The 20,384-nt window shown below is 33.7% G+C and overlaps 2 protein-coding genes, 2 non-coding genes and 3 pseudogenes across 5 annotated transcripts; all 7 read right to left on the bottom strand.

Annotated features, from left to right (window-relative positions):
* Positions 1-1,305: 1,305 nt before the first annotated feature.
* Positions 1,306-4,444, bottom strand: LOC145601080 (large ribosomal subunit protein uL22z-like). The gene is made up of 6 exons (XM_081657007.1): positions 4,318-4,444; positions 4,126-4,166; positions 1,963-2,193; positions 1,769-1,871; positions 1,618-1,685; positions 1,306-1,533 (listed from the first exon to the last, which is right to left on the bottom strand). The coding sequence occupies exons 1-6, from the start codon at positions 4,355-4,357 to the stop codon at positions 1,504-1,506; spliced, it is 513 nt and encodes a 170-aa protein (XP_081513133.1). The 5' UTR covers positions 4,358-4,444; the 3' UTR covers positions 1,306-1,503.
* On the bottom strand, positions 2,339-2,466 carry LOC145603313 (small nucleolar RNA snoR74; annotated as a pseudogene).
* LOC145603311 (small nucleolar RNA snoR74) lies at positions 2,565-2,691 on the bottom strand (annotated as a pseudogene).
* On the bottom strand, positions 2,790-2,917 carry LOC145603310 (small nucleolar RNA snoR74; annotated as a pseudogene).
* LOC145603312 (small nucleolar RNA snoR74) lies at positions 3,013-3,142 on the bottom strand. The gene has a single exon (XR_014104827.1). It is a non-coding gene; the product is annotated as a small nucleolar RNA snoR74 (small nucleolar RNA).
* LOC145603308 (small nucleolar RNA snoR74) lies at positions 3,826-3,960 on the bottom strand. The gene has a single exon (XR_014104825.1). It is a non-coding gene; the product is annotated as a small nucleolar RNA snoR74 (small nucleolar RNA).
* A 628-nt stretch (positions 4,445-5,072) lies between the features above and the next one.
* LOC145601073 (uncharacterized) lies at positions 5,073-18,406 on the bottom strand. Of its 2 annotated transcripts, XM_081656996.1 has the most exons (21): positions 18,008-18,406; positions 17,831-17,916; positions 15,038-15,139; positions 14,848-14,954; positions 14,648-14,748; positions 14,150-14,237; positions 13,524-13,612; positions 13,071-13,210; positions 12,796-12,964; positions 12,536-12,671; positions 12,341-12,437; positions 11,078-11,207; positions 10,126-10,185; positions 9,902-10,014; positions 9,676-9,800; positions 8,566-8,790; positions 8,233-8,381; positions 7,398-7,561; positions 6,597-6,679; positions 6,418-6,503; positions 5,073-5,597 (listed from the first exon to the last, which is right to left on the bottom strand). In XM_081656996.1, the coding sequence occupies exons 1-21, from the start codon at positions 18,221-18,223 to the stop codon at positions 5,454-5,456; spliced, it is 2,610 nt and encodes an 869-aa protein (XP_081513122.1). In that variant the 5' UTR covers positions 18,224-18,406; the 3' UTR covers positions 5,073-5,453. The 2 variants fall into 2 exon arrangements, with proteins under 2 accessions (XP_081513122.1, XP_081513123.1); XM_081656997.1 differs by lacking the exons at positions 14,848-14,954; positions 17,831-17,916; positions 18,008-18,406 and having other exon boundaries at positions 5,075-5,597; positions 15,038-15,136.
* Positions 18,407-20,384: the final 1,978 nt, after the last annotated feature.

The following is a 20,384-nucleotide window of genomic DNA, read 5'->3' on the forward strand; positions in this document are numbered from 1 at the left end:
CTTATTACGTCACATCATATCACCTACTGAACTTTTAAGTCACACGTATACCTCCTTTTATTATGTCACGTCACATACTTAAACTCTCTAGTCTCATTATAAGAACGATGGTTATTTAATTTTTAAACCAAATTATCAATAATGTTATAAGCATAAATATAAATGTATATAATGAATTAAATAAGAAAAAAAATTATGTAGATAATCATGAAAATACATATAATCACATAGTTCGTTTAAAGTAGCAATCTGGTGCAACGCCTAAACCACACACTAATTTATACTTAAATAATGTAATTTTCTATGAGGAGATCCCATTTGATCTATTAAATCAGCAAAACTGGTCAATCTATTACATAGTCACTACATAGTCATCAACATTGGACATTATTCCTCCAGTGAAGCTTCCACTGACACAACTCACCTTCTTTGATCTTCACCCACCTTCCATTGACACCACCAATTCCCACACCATTTTCAACACAATCTACATCATCTCCACCTCCACCACCACCATCTTCTTCTTCTTCGTCTCCACCTTCCACTCTTTTATTTGTATAGTTTAACCCGTGAATAGAATCACCAACACTTTAGGCGATACCCATAACCCATAGTGTAGGTGAATAATGATAGAGTAAAATAGTACGCGTAATAATTAAAAAACAGAGGAGTAGATACTATTGTGACGGTAAGATTATAATATTAGGAAATAGAAAAATTTAAAATAAATAGATAAGATTCGTTTGTTGGTAACGGATTCAATTATATAGCTAATGTTACATCACCTAAAGTTTGAAGATTTTTTTCACATGTTAAACTAAACAAATTAAAAGGTAAGAGCTTAATACGAAGTAGTTCATTTCCAATGTTCCTTATTTTGGCATAAGGAATGTTACAAAGGATATGTGAAGTGTAAACTCATCGTTTTAGGCTAAGCACAATCCACTCTACTAATGTCGCATAAAACCCTCCAAAGTCCAAACATTAGCCAACATGGTACATATTTCAGCTTGAAATATTACTGTCAATTTGTCAAACAATCTCATCATGTTTTTTCATATATTTTCCCAACAAGAGGGGTCTTCCTTACAACCATTCTTGCCTTCCCATTAATAAAATTTGACCGCTCTTGCAAATCCAATAACAATAAAGTGTTAAAAGTTCAACACTGCTAGGATTATCACTTTATCGTTCATACTATTTCATACTTTAATGTATTACTGTGAATTCATGGAAATATCATATTTTAGATAGGCAAGCATAAATTATAAAATGGCAGCATACATAGCACTGCATTAAAAGAGCTAACAAAAACAACAGGGTTACTTTGCTCGAAAAAAACTAGATATTCTCTGCTCTTCATGGACAATGTGCTATTGAACAAGTAAATCTAGATGAAATCTTGCCTACAAAACCAAGATAACAAAATATAGGAAACCCCAAAATTTGTTTCAAAGCTACACCGATTATATGCTTAAAACACTCGAGAGGCTTGTTTGTCTTCTATTTGCTGGTAGCCAACTGGGACTCGGGCTGCAAAACAAACATTTTGAGTAAGAAAACTAGAAGAGAGGGACAAAATACATAAACACGAGCATAAAGAAAATAGCAAACTACCTCCTTCCTCACTGCCTCTTCCTTCTCAGACAAAGTCAACTCAATGTGGCATGGATGAGACATGTAGGCTGTAAAAGAAAATAACATGGTCAGTTGAGAAATGCCACATTCAATGTAAATAATCACCAAACACAGTAACAGCAATACATACGGTTGATACGCCCATGAGCACGGTAAGTACGACGCCTTTGTTTCTGGGCCTGGTTAACTTGGATATGAGAGATGTAGAGAGAATCCACATCCAAACCTTTCATCTGCAAATGTATAAACAAGTTAGGATGATTTAAATATTTTCATCAATGTACACTCTATCAACTAGGGAGTACAAGATCAGAAGTGACATGCCTCAGCATTGCTTTCAGCATTCTTCAGCAAGTCAAGAACAAATTTGGCTGACTTAACAGGCCAGCGACCTTGACCGTTGGAGTGCCTGTTTTTAGCTTGAGCAGTCCTACCAACACCTCTGCAGAAGCGACGGAAAGGAATAGCCTGCTTGTGAGCTAAGACATCCTCCAGATACCTTTTGGCCTTGTTCAAAGGCATCTTTCTAAGAGCAAAGGCAGTCTCCCTAGTGTTCTGCAATAAACAAGCAGAAAAAAAAACTCATTAGTTTGCATACACACAACCAAAAAAAAAACAAAAATCACACAAAGCAACAGGAACTCAATCCAACAGAACGAGATTTACCAAACTATATACAGACAAACTAACAATGCAACTTGCATGTTCCATCATTTACTGAACCATAAGCAACTAATCATAACAGAGGTTCACCTAATAATGATGCATTTCAATATTCTAAACTTTATAGAAGTCCGGTTTGGAAATGCAACACAAATTTGCCTTTTTCCATTAGGTCAATTCCTTGCTAGATATCCAAATTAGGAGTATTTGTGCACACTGTGAATTCCTTACAATCACAGAGACTGTATTGGAACTCCTAATGTGCATGTTTCATCATTAACTGAACCTTCAGCCATTAAAATAACAGAGGTTCACCCAAAAACGATGGAATCAATTTTCCTGAAGTTTACGGAAGCACTATTCTGAAATACAATAGAGCCTTGCTTTTTTCAACAGGTCTATTCCTAACTAAACAATTAAAATTCAAGTAATTAAAGCACACCAGGAATCCCATACAATCACAAAGACTGCATATGAACTCCCAATGTGCATATTAAATCATTTACTGAACCTTCAGCCACTAAAAAAACAGAGGTTCACCCAATAACGATTCATTTCAATTTTCCTGAAGTTTACGGAAGCCCCATTCTGATATGCAACAGAGCCTTGCTTTTTTCATCAGGTTTGACCATACTAAATAACATAAATTAAAGTAGATAAAGCACTAAGAAATCCCTACAATCACAAAGATTGCATTTGGACTCAAAATGTGCATGTTTCATCATTAACTGAACCTTCAGCCACTACCCAAAACAGAGGCTCACCCAAGAACGATGCTTTTCTATATTCCTGAAGTTTACGGAAGCCCCATTTCTTAAATACAATAGAGCTTTGCTTTTTTCATCAGGTTTAGCCAGTAAATAATTGACATTATTTAAAGCAAAGCACACATAAACCCCAATCATCTAAAAATTCACTTCAAACACAAATAAAGCACACTACCACTGTGAATGTCTAAGCATTTATTAAACTTTCAGCCACTCCAAAAAAAAAAAAACGATATTAGCCCAATGAGGATGATTTTCTATTTCCTAGAGTAAACGGAAGAACCCAAATATAACAACACCATGTGTATTATCTTTGAAGTACCTAATGCACTACCTTCGACAAATACTTCAAGCCTCAAAATCAATCAAAAATATAATCCCACTCATCAGAAAACACAATTGCTTACTTCAAAAACTCAAAAACAGTTGCAACCTCCAACAAGAAAGACTCCCATTAGCAATATACTACCTAGGAAATAATACCAACTAATTTCCCACCTAAACAATTCCACATTTTAATCAACTAAGAAAACAGGTAATATTGTACACATAATATACTCCGATAATTCGAATCCTACTTATGTCTAAAGTCGAAACTTTCACATTACTATCTAATTTGTTTCAAATATATTAATTAACACACAAACAGGTAGAATGGGTTATTCTATGTAACAACAAGTGCAACAAATAAAATTTTCTCAATAGTACCCATTAACCTCACACAAAACTTGATTTAATCACAATGAAAATTAAGTAAAAATGTAGCATCGTTTACTGAACCTGCCATCATAGAAAAAACTCCAGTGGTTCACCCAAGAACAATGCACACTTAATTTCCCTGAAGTTTACGAGAGACCCATTCACATTATTGGCAATAGGACCCTGCTTTTATCATCAGGTTTTTCATTTTTTATGTTTTTAATTTAAAAATACATACTATTAATAATAATAAAAAAAATACTTAAATCACAGAGAAAACTAATATTACTAATTAGCAAGCAAACTAAAAAGACAATTAAAATGCAACAGATTTAAAGTAGAGAATTAGTGAAATTACCTTGAAATGGCATCTGAGATCTGAACCCCTAGCCTTGCAAGCTGTAAAAACAAAAATTTTAATCAAAAAATTAAGCAAAAAAATGCTAATATTAATTAAGATTATTCAAATTAACACAGAGGATAAAACATGGAGAAAAAACTACAAATAAATCGAAGAATAAAATTTGAATACATTGAAGAAAAAACTTACATTTGGTGGGATTATCGGGTTCTTTGGAGTAAGGAGCCATGTCGACGGCTGGTGATGAGAGAGAAAGATGGAAGAAACCACACACAAATGACGGTGGCTCTTAAACTGCGAGAGAATTAGGGTTTTGTAGGAATTAGGGTTTTTATAGGAATTTTTTATTTTTTTAATTTTTTTTATGGAGGCCCATTTGACTGATGTGATTTTGATGTTGGGCTATTAATTGGCCCAATAACCAAGAGAAAGGGTTTGGGTTTTTCTAATTGTTTTCAATATTGATTATGAACTAATGGTTTGCAGAAGTAGGTTTTGGAGTGTAGAGGAATACCTAAAGATGACTTTGGATATTTCTGATTGAGTTGACGATATAAGACTAACTTATGTACCAAACAAATTCACCTTAAATTATGTACCATACAAATGGAGAGACTGAGAGAGTATATTATTTGGCAACTAATGTTGGTGTCACTTGAGACTCGGGGTTCATCTTGTAGGTTTGTACCAAGTTTCCCATTTTTTTAGCATAAAGACCAAATATAGTAAATTTAGAGCAATAAGAGAATGAAAATACTATTCGATAAGCATCAACAAATGTTGGATGTTTTGAGACTTTGAGATCAATTAGGCAATTATTCTAAATAGGATCATGACCCTTTATTATATCTTGATAAAAAGTACTTGTATTGTACATTTGTATATATCAGATACAGTGAAATTTAGGGGGGAAAGAGGTATATAAAAGCATTGGCAACTTTCTTTCCAAAAAAAAAAAAAAAAAAAAAAAAGAAAAAAAAAACATTGGCAACCTTGAAGATGTAGCAATAAGTTTACTTTTAGTTTTGTGACATCGATAAATTAAATGTAATTAAATCACTACTAAAAGAAACGAAATTATTTCTACAATGTGGGGCAAAGCTGACTGGCCTTGACAATAGAACACCATGAGATGCAGGATGTCGTTGCAATCGTTTCTTGGTGGAGCCATTTCAAAGCTAAGGCAGTCCTTTGCAGTCTTGACAAGAATTGCAAAATATGTAAAAACGTCTCTGAGAACAGCCAAAGCTTCGAATGGCTATTGCTATACATGCCAGGCTGCAAAAAATGTGAGCCTCAATTCATGTGCTGCCCCAACTTGTGATCTATATTGTATAACTGGACATAAAGCTTGTATAAGCAACTACGTCTATCCATTCTGGGAAACGGTGTTTCATATCCTTGGCTGACTCCAACAAATGTTGGTCCAAGGCAGCAACTTCTACTCTTAGAGGTTCTGAACTATTAGCCTGCAACATAACACTTCAGTGATCAGGAAGAAGAACCCATACTTTCACAATGGCAAAGCACATATACAAGTTTCTGATGAAAATATGGGCATGTACAAAGATAATAATGTGATTAAAGGCTGGTTCCAGACATATATAATAGGAAACACAATGCCATTGTTCATACTGCCAAACGCAGTAAGAGATGGGAAGTGAATGAAGATTGGGCATAATATATGGTAGCTTACATAGAGCTCCCCAATAGGTGGAAAATTGAAAGCAACCTGGCATGTAAACATAAATTTTTAGATCGAAAATGGACTAAATTTTGGCTAGATTGTTCCGATTTTATGTGCAGGGTGTTGTGAAATGATTTCCGGCACAATATTGTAATAACTGAATTACAGATGCAAGTGAGGATAACATCAAAATCAATAATGGCTTGTTCTAGTTCAGAAACAGGAAATATATGACAGCTAAAGATGGCATGATTCATTGCAGTGTAAGGGTGTAAGTGGCACAATCTCAAAAACTTACCGTATACATCAATACACATCTACATGACAACACTCAATAAAAAATGAGAGCTTATGTACAGGATTTGGATTAAGATAGATGTAAAATTTAGAGTTAAAATCGAAGGCTTGGCACTGAAGAAGTGAAGAGCATCACATTAATACTACAAAGATTCTTTCTTTCTATTCAAAGTTTCAAACAGTGTAGTATAGACAAGAACTTAGGAAAAGTATTCTTGATGTCACCAGTCCTAACTATTGAATAGGGTAGTCATAGTCCAAAGGAGAAAGTGATACTAACATATATGCAAGATCTAGGACTTTACCTCCAACCAGAAGGCCCACTTCTCATAGCTAGCACCACTAAGTCTGCATATGTATGAAGGAGGACCACCGTCAATTGTTTCCGGAGCTGCAGATCAATAATAGTGGAAGGTTTACACAAGTGTTATAACATAATTTGTAAAAAGAATTACAAGAGACAAGATGCATCAGCAACAAGTACCTGGTAATGTCTTGTCAGCAAATGACCAACCAGATAATGGACCAGTAACATTGAGGACAGTAACCCATACCTCTTTCAGAGATCTGGAAAAGAGAGGAAGTCAGTAGCTTTTACGTATAACCAGCTTAAAAGCTTGCCCCACAAGCTGCCCCTCGGCCCATTTACAGAACTAACATCATAACTCTTATGTGAGAATCAATGACTCTAAACTTGCCCCACAAGCTGCACCTCAGCCCATTTAAAGAACTAATATCACATTAAATCAAAGAATGAACTCAACGTCTTTGCTACCACACTATCTTGACGAAAATGTTTCATACCTAAATGGCTAAATTTTCCATGGCTAGGTGCGACCTAACTGCAGACTCTTTAATTAGGAGAAAAGGAAATTAAAAAAATCAATAATAATTGCAATCTTCTATTTATTTATTTAATTTTGTTTTATATCAGTGAACATTGATGTATGATGCTAAACAATTTCATCAGAAAATGATAACAGAGCCATGTACACCCAGCTTTGAAATGATGGATGACTTGTAGGTTGTTTTCAGTCAGCTTAAGTGAACCATTTTCATTACTACCTTTTGCAAACACAGCTTATATGCTTCTCAATATACAAATAGCTGGGTACAAAGCAATTGTAGTTTAATATGCTTAATGATAGTTGAAACCTCAGTATTGCACACCAACAATACAAGGTTTTAAATATTTAATTTTTGTATGAAAAATTATGCAGGCATCAGCAAAACTTAATTCTTCTAGATAATTCAAATTTGAGCAGCCTAGCACAGTAGCACTCACCCTAAATTTAGTTCAAGGTGAACTTTGCGAATACCAGTATCAGAAATCTCTTCCCTCTCAACAGTTGACAGATAAGGAAAAGAATTATACTTCTCCAATATTTCTTCATGTCTGACTGGGAACTTCAAGCTTCTTGAGAGCAAATTGGATACTGGAAAAAGTGCCTGTAAATAATCATCAAGATCCAGGAAATGAAGATAATGCAAGATGTATAGTAAGACATAGTCATTCATAATTGGTGTTCAAACTTCAAATGCTCGACTAAGCTAGCTAACAGAGAGATATCACCAGAGTACCATAGAATACTGAATGAAAGACACATGGGTTTTACTCCTGAAATGAGAAGGCCCAGCAGGAAAGAGGGGGGGGGGTGTGCGCTTGGACATTTAGTACCACATCAGCAATAAATAGAAGTGCTTATATACATAATACTAAAGCAGGTTTTCCTCCCTAAAATTCTCTCCTTAACACATTAAGCTAGTAATTAAATAAATGATTGCCTTGAAAGCTGTAAGCACGGGTCTTATTATAACATCAAAAAAGTAATTTCTAATGGAAGCATATATTGAATAATGTCTTGGAATTTACTTTAGTATACAGATAACCAATGTAATTTTCATACATATAGTACATCATTATAATAATTTAAAAGCCTGAGCGTTTTGGTGATTACCTAGTTACTTGTGTATTGACAAATATGCAATTGGTATTATTGAATACAGCAGCAAATACATCCAAAACAACGGAGACAAGAAAGTGAGGAAATTATCCAAACTAGGGTAAAAAACACAAAGCTCAAATAACAAAACAATATGTTATATCTATAAACACTTACAAGCCATCTGTCTCTCATGGTTTGGAAAGAATATTCTGAGCCAATTTGAGGATGTTCTGACGCCTCCTGAGCATACTTGAAAAGAAAAGACAGAGAATTTGAATCTACAACACTAAATACATAGCTTGAGTCCAAAACCTGCATTGAATCTGTTGGAAGCAAACAAACTTCAGAACTGGATCACCTAGCTCTAGCAAACCATCATTATGTGATTCAATGGCTTTTTAAGTTTACAGTGGTTTTTACCCTTAACTGACACTTTCATAACAAGGACAGAAACACAAAAATACAATACAGCATATATTTTGTTACAACTCCAGTCTGTTAAAATACCTGCGGTTAAAATCGTATGCTGCATTACAACTCTTTTAGGCGCATCCACACTGTAAGGAAAGAACCCTGATGAAAGAGCCAGGGCAAGCACACTAAGCTGCAGCAAGGCCTGCATTATTGAGGATCGGCCTAACCAGTCACCGATAACAGGGAGCAATGGACCCACACACCAACCAATTACAACACCAATCATTGCTGCCACTAAAATGTCTGGCACATAGTATCCTGCAACCAAAGTAACAATAATGTGGACTTTTTTAGGACTTATATAAGGTTTAATTAAAAAAATAAAATTAAAACTACTGTACTTATTTTATAAATAATTAGCCTAGTTATCTCTCCTCCCCATTCCAAACATGGCAAGCCTAACCTTTCTGATAGAAGCAAATTCTGTCCGGCACTACATTAAAAATACGGAAACCTCTCTCTCTCTCTCTCTCTCTCTCTCTCTCTCTCTCTCTCTCTCTCTCTCTCTCTCTCTCTCTTTCTCTGATGTATGCATATCAGATATTTTTGAGGTACTTGTAGATTCTACAACATACTTACAGCTATTGGTCCTACATAGTAAGCAACTCATCATATCTACCTTTGGACATCATCCAACTGCTTCTACCCTGGCGTCCTTCCCATCTTTCAGCAAGGAGATGCAGAAATCAATTCTCATGATGCACAATATTGGGATTCTCTTTTATCCCCCCCTCCCCCTCCCCCTCTGTTTATTAGAATAATTCAACATCTTCAGATTGCAACTATCCACCCCAAGTCTAGGCAGGACCTAGAAGTTAGAACGCAATCTTACGTATTCTACTGCTATTAACCAAAACCTTCCAGTATAGAGGTTGGGAATTTTCTTGTTAACTTTGTAATTATCTCTTAAAGTCCAATCAGATACTAATATGAGACCAACCAACCACTTGGATATAAAATCGTACTTTCCCCAAGTGTTGTTAAAGCTTAGATCCCACTCTTAAGTATTCTACTTCTATGAACCAAAACTTTCTAGTACAAAGGTTGGGAATACTGTAGCTGTTAATTTCTGAACGTTCTCACAAAATCAAATCAGATACTAATATGGGACCAACTGACCAATTAATATTAAATCATACTCACCATATGGTGGTGGAACAGAGCCTATCATACCCATCTTCTCAATCAGAAATTGAGTAATAAACCCACCAAAGTAGACCGAATATGTTAAACATGGCAACAAAGGAAGCATATAGACCACCACTGACCTAAAACAAATTCATCAAAATATCAGGGAAGTTATCATGAAATGGTTGAAAAGGTGAAAGCTGTGTTTATATGTATCATAACTTCAAGAAAGCACATCAACCTCAATGAATGCTCACGATAGGAGAGAAATTGAGTAGATATCCAAGCTAACAGCATGGACATTGACGTAAAAAAGGTTAAGGAGCCCCCACTAAGACCAGCAAGAGTATAAACCTGCAAGACTGTAAGGTGAGCAAATTCATAGTCTTCAAATAAAATAAAATCATTGGAATGGTATTTCCTTATCTAAATTAAGGATCAGAAATCGTGATTGCTGGAGCATACCATAGTTAACAGAGCATAAAATCCAAACGCTCCATAAAATTCTGCTTCATTAGTTCGTGCCTGCAGCAAATTAATGCTCAATTTAAGAGAACTGAACTCATATTTTGGTAGCATAACAATAATCGCAGGTTGAACCATTCTCAAAATGTGCATAGCAAAATCAAACAGCTTTAAAATATTGTCTGCCAGGAAATTTCCCGGCTAAAAATTACTAAATACCAGAAGAAATTGAGCCGATAGTCATTAGTCAACAGTAAAGGGGACAAGATCTTACTACAGTATCTTGAAGCAGCACTTGCAATTTTATGACCAAAAAAAAAAAAAAAACCAGTAAACCATGTTCCCCAACTTAAGATAGACAATTTGGAATTTTCAGAAACTTTTCTTTTAGTACATAAGGTCTGGGACCAGGTCTCATATTCAGACTGCATCTCGTTTACGGTGGGCAATTGGCCATGATTTGTACTGCCAAGCACAAATATTTTTATAAATGTTATAAAGTGTGATGTCCTTTCAATATCATAGTTCACATAGTTCACACTTCAAATCATGCAACAGGCATTCATTTATACACCAAAGTAAACATAAACAACAGCAAGGTTAGGTATACAAGTAATACAACCCTGCACAACGACAAAATATATTGGATTTGTGAAGATGGTTCGACTTGGAAGAATGTAAGACTGGGAAATTTAGAAGGCACGTGTTGAAAGACTAAAGTTGATTTTCAGGCTAAATCTAGAGTCTAGATGAGATGATACATACACTAAAAGGGAAACATACGAACAATTGGGTCAGATTTGGAGATTAAGGGATCTAAATAGAATACCATTACCCAGGGAATAGCAGTCAAAGCACCAGCGCTACTTCGTCTATCCTCCTCCCCCAACACCCCTTGAAATAAAGGAAATGAAAAAAAAAAAAAAAAAAAAAATGGAAGTTATAGGAGCACCTCTCTTGACATTTTCTGAGCTGATATCTCTTCAGAAAAATAAAAGCATCTCCACACATATCTTGGTACAAGCAGACCAACAACAGAACATGGGACAAACATCATGAAAGCCAGATATGGATTAGCAAACCTGTAAAGTACATAGTTAATAAACCACGAAAGTGGGGAATAAAGAAAATATAGATGATGAAACATGTTATCATGCAAGTCAAGATCAAGTACCAGTCTCGTCGAATCAAACAACTAAACCTAAATACTAGATTATGACGACTTAAAAGCCAATATATAGTCTCCAATTTCATATTATGCGGTAGTCATCAGGTCTTATAGAAGACAAAGATTCTTCTTTAAAAAAAAAATTTTAAACCGAAACAAACACAGAGGGCCTAATGTTGCTCAGACTCGGATTGAGGTATCATGTCAGACACAGTGTCGGATCCTCTTACACTCTAGATTTAATAAATTTCATACAAGGCCACTACATATTCGGGTTACGTGTTATGTCAAGTATCAGAGGATCTGAGACACAAAACCCAATGTACAACAGGATGTCAAATATTACCTCCGTTTCATATTATTTGCAACGATTAGACATTTTCTACTCACACTTTATGTCAAATCGTTTTAAATAATATGAAATGGAGGCAATATTAGAGGGCTTTTAAAGGCCCTTGTGAGATACAAATCTAGCAGTTCATAAGATCCTAAGTCCCCACTAAACTTGATTAGGTGTATTCGCAAATAAACTTAAAATGAAGAACATAAAACAATAAATACACAACATGCTATATTCAATCCAAAATTAAGTGTCTAAGTGTCATACCCATGCCCAAGTGTCAAGTACCCGACAAAGGTATTTGAGGAGAAATGAAGAGTCGGAGTAATATAGCAATTACCAGTCTACCAGTGCCTTCCCACCCTTTAACATTATCTAAAATCCAATCCAACACTAATCTAAATTATTTACTTGATTCTGAATTATCTATATGTGGGATCTTCTCCACAATCATTATATGACAACAGCTTAATAGATTGATATACTAGATTTTCAAATAGAAATAGGCAAGAAAAACTTGTGTACCATCAAATGCAAGTCCCAAGAAGCAACTATTGCTGAATAGTAACAATTCCCCACATACAATAAAAGGAGATCCACAAAGTTTATTTGGGGGGGTGGGGAACTGGTCAGTGAAAAAAATTAATATAAATCTCACATTCAATTGATATATCTTTGGATAACATTTATAGGTAATGACCTCCTACCAGTTCATTGCATGATTAGAGAAAAGCAGTCTTAAAACTGCAAATACCATTGGAACCATAATTGCCATTATTATCGCAATGAAGTGTTGCAACATCCCTGCAAAATGTAGGCAGAAACAATCAAAATTATCAAAAAAGTATGGCTATAGCTAAGACAGATTTTGAACACCGGTAAAAAAGAAAACAGTAAAATACCTTTCAAGAAGTCAAAGTAGGTTTTCAAACAAGAACGCAGTTCAAAATTTGCCAAATGCAAGATGATTGGTGCAACAAGAAAGACAAATACTGGAAGAGTGTGGAAAACTGCAGCAACGCTTTTTGAATAATAGACCTGAAAAATAATTGGTAACAAAGCATGGAGTCATTTGTCAGAAAGAATAATTGGTCATGCATTCTCATGCCAGTGGTATATGCAGGTCTCAATGAAAGAAAAGAAAAATCTCTTTGAATCATACCATAAACCATGTCAGGTAATCAAAGAAAATTGCCCGCTCACCATCATCAGTTCCTTGAGCAGCAGATTCGAAATGCTGGCGTTCACTAGAATTCCTTAACATAGAGGAACTAGCAAAGGCCCTGACTACACTATACAGATTGTCTCCACGCGCTTGGATGCTTCCAGGTCTAATTGCAGAAAGTTATAGAAGTAAGTGGCAACATCCAAGCTAATTTAAATTCAGTGTCACAACAAAAGGAAATATGTACCAAAGTAGCAAATTCTAATTCATACAATAGTCTTTCGAGAGTATCAAAGGAAGTGTGATAAAAGTAACCACCAAGGAGAAAGATTACGTCAAGTCCAGGAATATTCCCATAATCTTGGGCAAATATTCTGTAATCTGTGTCGCCAGGAATTATCCTAAATACATCCTGCAATATAAACATGTTTCAAGAGCCATTTCAAACTAACATGAACACAAGTACAGTTTCAAAATTTAACAATAAAAGGAACAAGAGAGTTTCTAGTAATATAAGCTTTATGCAGATCACGAATTAATCGTGTAGGTTAACAGTTACTTAACACCGAGGCTGCATAACCATTAACCAAATTATGTCTAGGGCCAATTTTTTAAAAAAACAGATCAATCCAACCGACAGAAAAGCTATCCATAGCAAAGAGACACCAAATATCAATAACATGCATCAGGTATTAAATTCAAGTTACATAAACAAGTCTTTGTACCTGAGCACTACTCAGGGCCATAGGATATACAGCTGACTGGGCGTACACACGAGAAGCCCAAGATCCAGGTCCAGATTGGCAAACTACATCTGTACATGGAGAAGAACATTGTAATTCATAGGAAAGGGGAATATAAAGGAAAGAAGATTGTAATTCATACTATCAGTAATACAGAAAGTACAGTTGATGATCCAAACACCTAATAACACAAATATAAAAGCAAATATATAAATAAAATAAACAAACACTTAGGCCCTGTTCTCTTCACCTTAAAAAAATAATATTAAGTAAAAATAATTTCAGTTCAGTAAAAATAAGTTCAGTTCAGTAAAATTAATTTCAGTTCAGTAAAAATAATTTCAGTTCGGTAATAATAAGTTCAGTTCAGTAAAATTCAGTTTTTTAAAGAAGAATTATAATAGAAAATCAGTAAAAATAACTTCAGTCAGTAAAAATAACTTCAGCTCAGTAAAAATAAGTTCAGTTCAGTAAAATTCAGTTCAGTTTAGTAAAAATAAGTTCAGTTCAGTAAAAATAATTTCAGTTCAGCAAAATTAAGGTGAATCAAACAGAGCCTTACACGTTAGCTTTTAACTCATATCAAAAAGTAGAGTTGATAATCTTACCAGGGCCACCATTTCCCGATGCTTCCATGTTTATAAAAGCTCCAATAGTGTCACGCCATTTGTGAGTGGTGATGAAACCATGTGAACCCTAACAAATTTTAGACAAATTAAATTAATGAAACTTGCATATTTAGATAGGATGAATACAAAAAAGAAAACAAAGAAATATCGAAATAGAAATAGTGCTTTTCTAGAGAAAGTAAAAACCGAAATGTCAAATACTGCTTCATAACTAATAGTAAATTGTTTACTACCTTCGTTTCTTATTATGTGCAACAAAGGAATATTTTATGTCTCACAAATAATACCCCTTTGTTGCACATAATAAGAAACGGAGGTAGTATGATAAATGAAATAAATTGCATTGATATGATGTTTACCACTTAAATACTTAATAGAAAATTGCAAATATGACACTTCATATCAAACTATAAAATAGACAACGACATATAGACCATGGATATATGAAATCACATATAAAATTCAAAACATACTTACCAACATGAAAAGTTCTTCGGCTCCGTTGAAAAGAAATATAATTGGTCGAGGAGAAATCCAATCCGAATCAACTATAAGTCTTGCTAATTCCAACATTGATGCTGAAGATTACATTAATTAATGTTATGTTTGAAAGCTCAATAGGTCAATATTCATCCAGTTAGAATTTATTAATATACTTTTGCTCCTAATATACATACCAACACAAGAACCACAATCAGCAGCCCCAGGTGAGTTAAGAGCACTATCAAAATGACCATTTACTAAAACTGAAGCATCAAATTCCGTTGTATTCACCGATGATATTCTATTACCAGATAGAGAGAAGCATTACAAACTGAACCATATGACCTAAACGATATAATTGCAAACCAAGAGCACCGGTTATACCTCATGAGAACATTGGTGTGGGCTCTATAAGCCAAAGATATGCTATGACCTAAAAACATCATGTTGAAAGTCCCATTGACCATATTTTCCTCAACCTCAATCCTGAAATTAACATATTCCCTTTGTCAGAAAAACCGAAAATCACAAAGAAAAAAAAATTACAAATATAAATTCTTAATTATTTTAAGTGATTATTTTGAGCTTAAAATACCAAACAAAAACACAATGCTTCATTGGATTTAGACTTATTATGAGCAAAGGTGGAAAGATATAGAGTAGGTCAATTGGTAAGGCTAAATTGACCTCACTTCTCCTAAGACCCAACCAAAGGAAAAGTAGCAATGTCGTTGGTTGGGAAAAGAAAAACATCTCATGCTTTATTTTTCAAAGAATTGTCAACCGATGCAAGGTTGTGACGATAATATCAAATAATTAATAAGACTATTGTTTCCTTTCATGATTAAGGTCAAAAGTGCATTAAACACATTTTAGATTACAGAGTGAGGGATGGAGTAATAGAAGATCTCTAACTAAGAAGAAAGTCAATAAAGGATAAAGAAAGGGAACTTTGAACTCCTTCACACATTAAAGCAACATTTGTGTTCATTCTCAAAGTTGTGATTAAGTTTGTTGTACTTCACACATTACCCCTCTCTTCGATCAAAAAATTAGATGTTTCACCCAATTTATTTATTCTAGAAGAGCAATTCATTCTAATAGAATCATGAATGAATATTCCTTGTAACCCACAAAAAACTTCTTATTTCCCATGTATATCTCCTTATTTCTCCTCAAATCCTTGTACCACAAATATAAATAATGTTTTAATTTTCCACCCATTTCTTTATTATTATTCCACTCTCTACTCTCTTAATTGAAAAACAATAAACAACATTAACTACCTATTCAACAAAACCCCACTAACACAAGGTAGAGGAGTATACTCACTTTTCTTGTGTAAGTTAACACTAAATTTTGAAATTATCCTTCCCTAACCCAACATTCTCTCTTCTCAATAATTATCTCTCTATTTTACTATGATCAATTTCTTTGATAATTTTACATTTAATATCTATTCTTATACTTCATGCTCAAAACTAAGGTCATCTTTGGTAAATAGCTGATTGTATTATCTTATATGACTAGCTGATTATATTCATAAATAACTGATTGCTTAAAGCTATTTGAATATGCAAAACGACCAATAAAGACATTGACATATTTTATTGTGAATGATTAGTCATTGTTAAAAGATATATATGTTGTGGATTTATATGAATATAAAATGTATTAACATGAAACTAATTAAAAAGGTATATATAGAGACTTAAAAATTGTAAAGGAATTCTGAAGTTACAATTTTACATGATATATGTATACAATTAGGAGTAGATAATAATGAATATAAAATTTGTATTAATATATTATACACATGTGTATATAGATTATAATTAGTTTATTATTTGCTACTTATTACCTAATTGATGATGTTGTGAGATCATTTTTCATATTAACAATTTTAATAGTAGCATAATTCACTATTTATGAAATAAAACTAGTGAGCAAAGAAAAAAACTTATACAGAAATTACCTTCTAATCAAAGGGAAAAAATTAAAAATTTGTCAAAATAAGCTTTGAAGGTAGTTTAAGTAGGGTTATGTGTTAAATAAGGGCATAATTTTCACCTTTAATTACTTAAATGAGATGAATATTTTGCCGAAGCAACTTATTGGAAATACACTTATTGAGTCAAATTAGCTCAAAACCAGTAGACTAACAAACAACCCAATTAGCTTATTGTATTGGTCAATCAACTAAAATTGGTGAAATCCTCTAATTTTGCCCCCAATAAGCTCTCCACCAAACACCCTCTAAAAATGTTTTAAAACAAAAGGAGTATCAATATTATGTACTACATAGTACATAGATCATACTTAAAATTACAATACTTCCTCCAATTCTCTTCATTTTTCAAGTGTATCATTTTGAGTTGTGTCTTATTCATAGACCTACACTCTTCATATACTCCCTCTGATTTTTTTTTTATTTTTTTTAAATTTATCACTTTAGCTTACAAATTTGTCCAATCAATATTTTTAATTAGATATTAGTAAAAGAATTGTTTTATAAAAGTAGACATTGCAACTAATTGAACTACATATTACATGATAATATTTATTTATCATTTAGTTAAAAAATAAGTCAAAACTAATGGATGAATAGTGGGGAATCCCAAGTGATGCATTTTTTTTTCCAAGGAAAAAAACAAAGGAAAAACCATCTTTGCCAAAGTAAACGTTTTAAGGTATAGTGTATATGGTGACATGATGCATTTAAAATACTACCTAAAGTGGTATTAATTTGGGAAAACATGACAAAATTACGCGTCAATCGGTGTAATTAATGTTCATTTTAATTTAATCTTTCTACATTTTAGCTAGCTTATCTAATGCCCCGGGGCGTTTGTTAGCTTTTGCCTTTTTTTTAATATACAATAATACAATTAAAGATGTTAATGGTCAAATTGCATCTCACCATATCAATATAGATTGAAACTGAATATAAGCAAATTCTTAATGATGAAACTGATGACTAATAACTATCACAATTTGTCAGCATTTATATCTCAACTCCAAACTTTAACCAATTCAATGTATGTAGGCCATAGTCAACCAAACAAAAAACAGAATTATCAATATCCACAAAGAACAAGCTATAATCCATCCACTCCTTTACACCAAAAATCATGATTACAAACCCATAAACAAAAATTCAATAAAATAAAAACCAACCTCAAATTCGAATTCGCTCGATTTTTCAACAAATTCAATTGCTCTTTAATATAATCAGCAGCTAGCTTTAAACCTGGGCGCCCTTCCTACCAATCACAAAATCACCAAAAAATATTAAAATTAAATCTAGAAATTCTTTTTTAAAAAAAAATATGAAATCAATCATAAAACCCTAACCTGGCGACCACCAATATCTTCAGACAATACACGAAGATGCTGAAGAGCTCTAGCTTCGGAGAACTGATTAAGAGGTGCGTTAATGGCGAGAGGTGTGATAAACTTCATATGAAGAACAGAGTATACTAATACAGACATTAATCCATACAAAATTGTTAATGAAATCAGTAATTTGAATGCGGAGATATCTCCAGATTTTAGTCTGAAAATCGCCATTGGTGGAATGATAAGAATTGCAGACAAATTTATGAAAATTTAAGGAAGATGAAGTAAACCCTAGGAAATTTGGGATTGATAAATAGGTGGGAATTTTGAAAATTTGGAGGTTTCTACCTAATTGATGAGATTGATGACTGATGAGCAGTTACAGACTTACAGTTAGTGTGTTTTTCATTATTTGTGTTTTTTATGTTTTGTTTGGTAGATTAGTCTATATCAAAGTCCTAATCACACTCTCATATAGTCAAATAATACGGAGTATTGTCTTCATTCTCGGCTATTTGTATAATCCTTCACTTTCAAAATGAACAATTCCATTTGCATGTACCCGGTGTACAGTATTTTTACTGTACATCGGGTTTTTCTCACGTGCAACTTATTTATTTAGTTATTTATTTATTTTTTAAAATCGCGGAATTTTATACCTAAAAATCAAAAAAACGCAAAACAACAATGGAGGAGAGAGAAAGTGAGAAAACGCAGCTCTCGATCATCCATTGAGGAGAGAGAAAGTGAGAAATCGCAAAAATTGCAGAAAACGATCATCAATCGAGGAGAAAAAAGGTTAGAAAACGCAAAAATTGCAGAAATCGATCATCAATCGAGGAAAAAAAAGGTGAGAAAATGCACAAATAGAAGAATTCGATCATCAATCGAGGAGAAAAAAGGTGAGAAAACTTACAAATTGCAGAAATCGATCATCAATGGAGAATTCGACTTTCGATACAACAAATTGCAGCAATCTCATTCACGAATTGCTACAAAAACAGAGGCAAATTGAGACTGAATTTGAAATTGATTTAAATCGATCGATTATAGAAGAAGAAGAAACTTATTGTTTTGGAGATGAAATTCGTACCAATATTCAACCATCCAGACAATGTAGATGAAGCAATTGATAATGCAAATGAAGCAATTGAGAATGCAGAAGACGCAATTCACAATGCTGAAAATCAAGTGGTTCCTGATAAATCAATTGATTCAAATTCAGAACAAACAACCAAAACAAATGCAACTGAAGCTAATTTCTATAAATTTTTGAGATTGTATGCAAAAAAGAACCCTTTGAATACATAATTGTTACCCTTTTTATGCATAAACGTGACCGTACTTATGCCTAAATGTTACCCTCATATTGAATGTAGAACTTTTGAGATTGCATGTAAAAAGTAACCCTTTGAATGCCTAAATGTTACCCTTTTCATGCTTAAAAGTGACCCTATTTATGCACAAATGTTACACTCGGATTGTATGCTGAAAATTCAGATTGTATGCAAAAAGTAACCCTTTGAATGACTAAATGTTACCCTTTTCATGCTTAAAAGTGACCCTATTTATGCACAAATGTTACACTCAGATTGTATGCTGAAAATTCAGATTGTATGCAAAAAGTAACCCTTTGAATGCCTAAATGTTACCTTTTTCATGCATAAAAGTTACCCTATTTTCACACGAATGTTACCCTTTTTTTATGCTGCCTGTGGTTATTATCTGATTTGTTTGTATTAAATAACAGATACAAATCCAATTGATGCTTCTGGTTTAGATCTTAGAGGATCATTTGTTGGTGTGGTAAGAGAAACTTTTGAAGAAATTTTGGAATTGTATGAAAAACATGCTGCTATACTGGGGTTTTCAATAAGAAAACATACAACTAGATTCAAACAACACACAAAAATAGTAACTGAGAAAAACTATGTGTGCTCTGCTGAGGGAAAGAGACATTCAGGTCAGAAGAAAACAAAGTTAGTTGAAATGGTTGATGAAGAGGATGTAAATGTAAAAGCAAGAAAGCCAAGACAAGTAGCCATTACAAGATCAAATTGCAAGGCATGCATAAGAGCAAAAGTGAATAAAGAAGGACAGTTTGAGGTGGTGTCTCATGTTATTCAGCATAACCACGAGCTAACAAAGCCACAGTGGCATTATTTGCATCGTTCTGAAAGAAAAATGACAGAGGAAAAAGCTGAAGCAATCAAAACAATGAAATCTTCAGGTCTAACTACAATGGACACTTACTATTACATGGCTACAGAGGCTGGAGGAGAACAGCATGTAGGCCATAGTGTTGTAGATCACCTGAATTTCTGCTCAAGGTTAAGAATGGAACAAATTGAGGCTGGAGATGCTCAAACTTTAGTGAACATTTTAAGTCAAG

The sequence above is a fragment of the Chenopodium album genome, chromosome 21 (genome assembly GCF_948465745.1).
Source record: "Chenopodium album chromosome 21, dcCheAlbu1.1, whole genome shotgun sequence".
Classification (NCBI taxonomy): Eukaryota; Viridiplantae; Streptophyta; class Magnoliopsida; order Caryophyllales; family Amaranthaceae; genus Chenopodium; species Chenopodium album.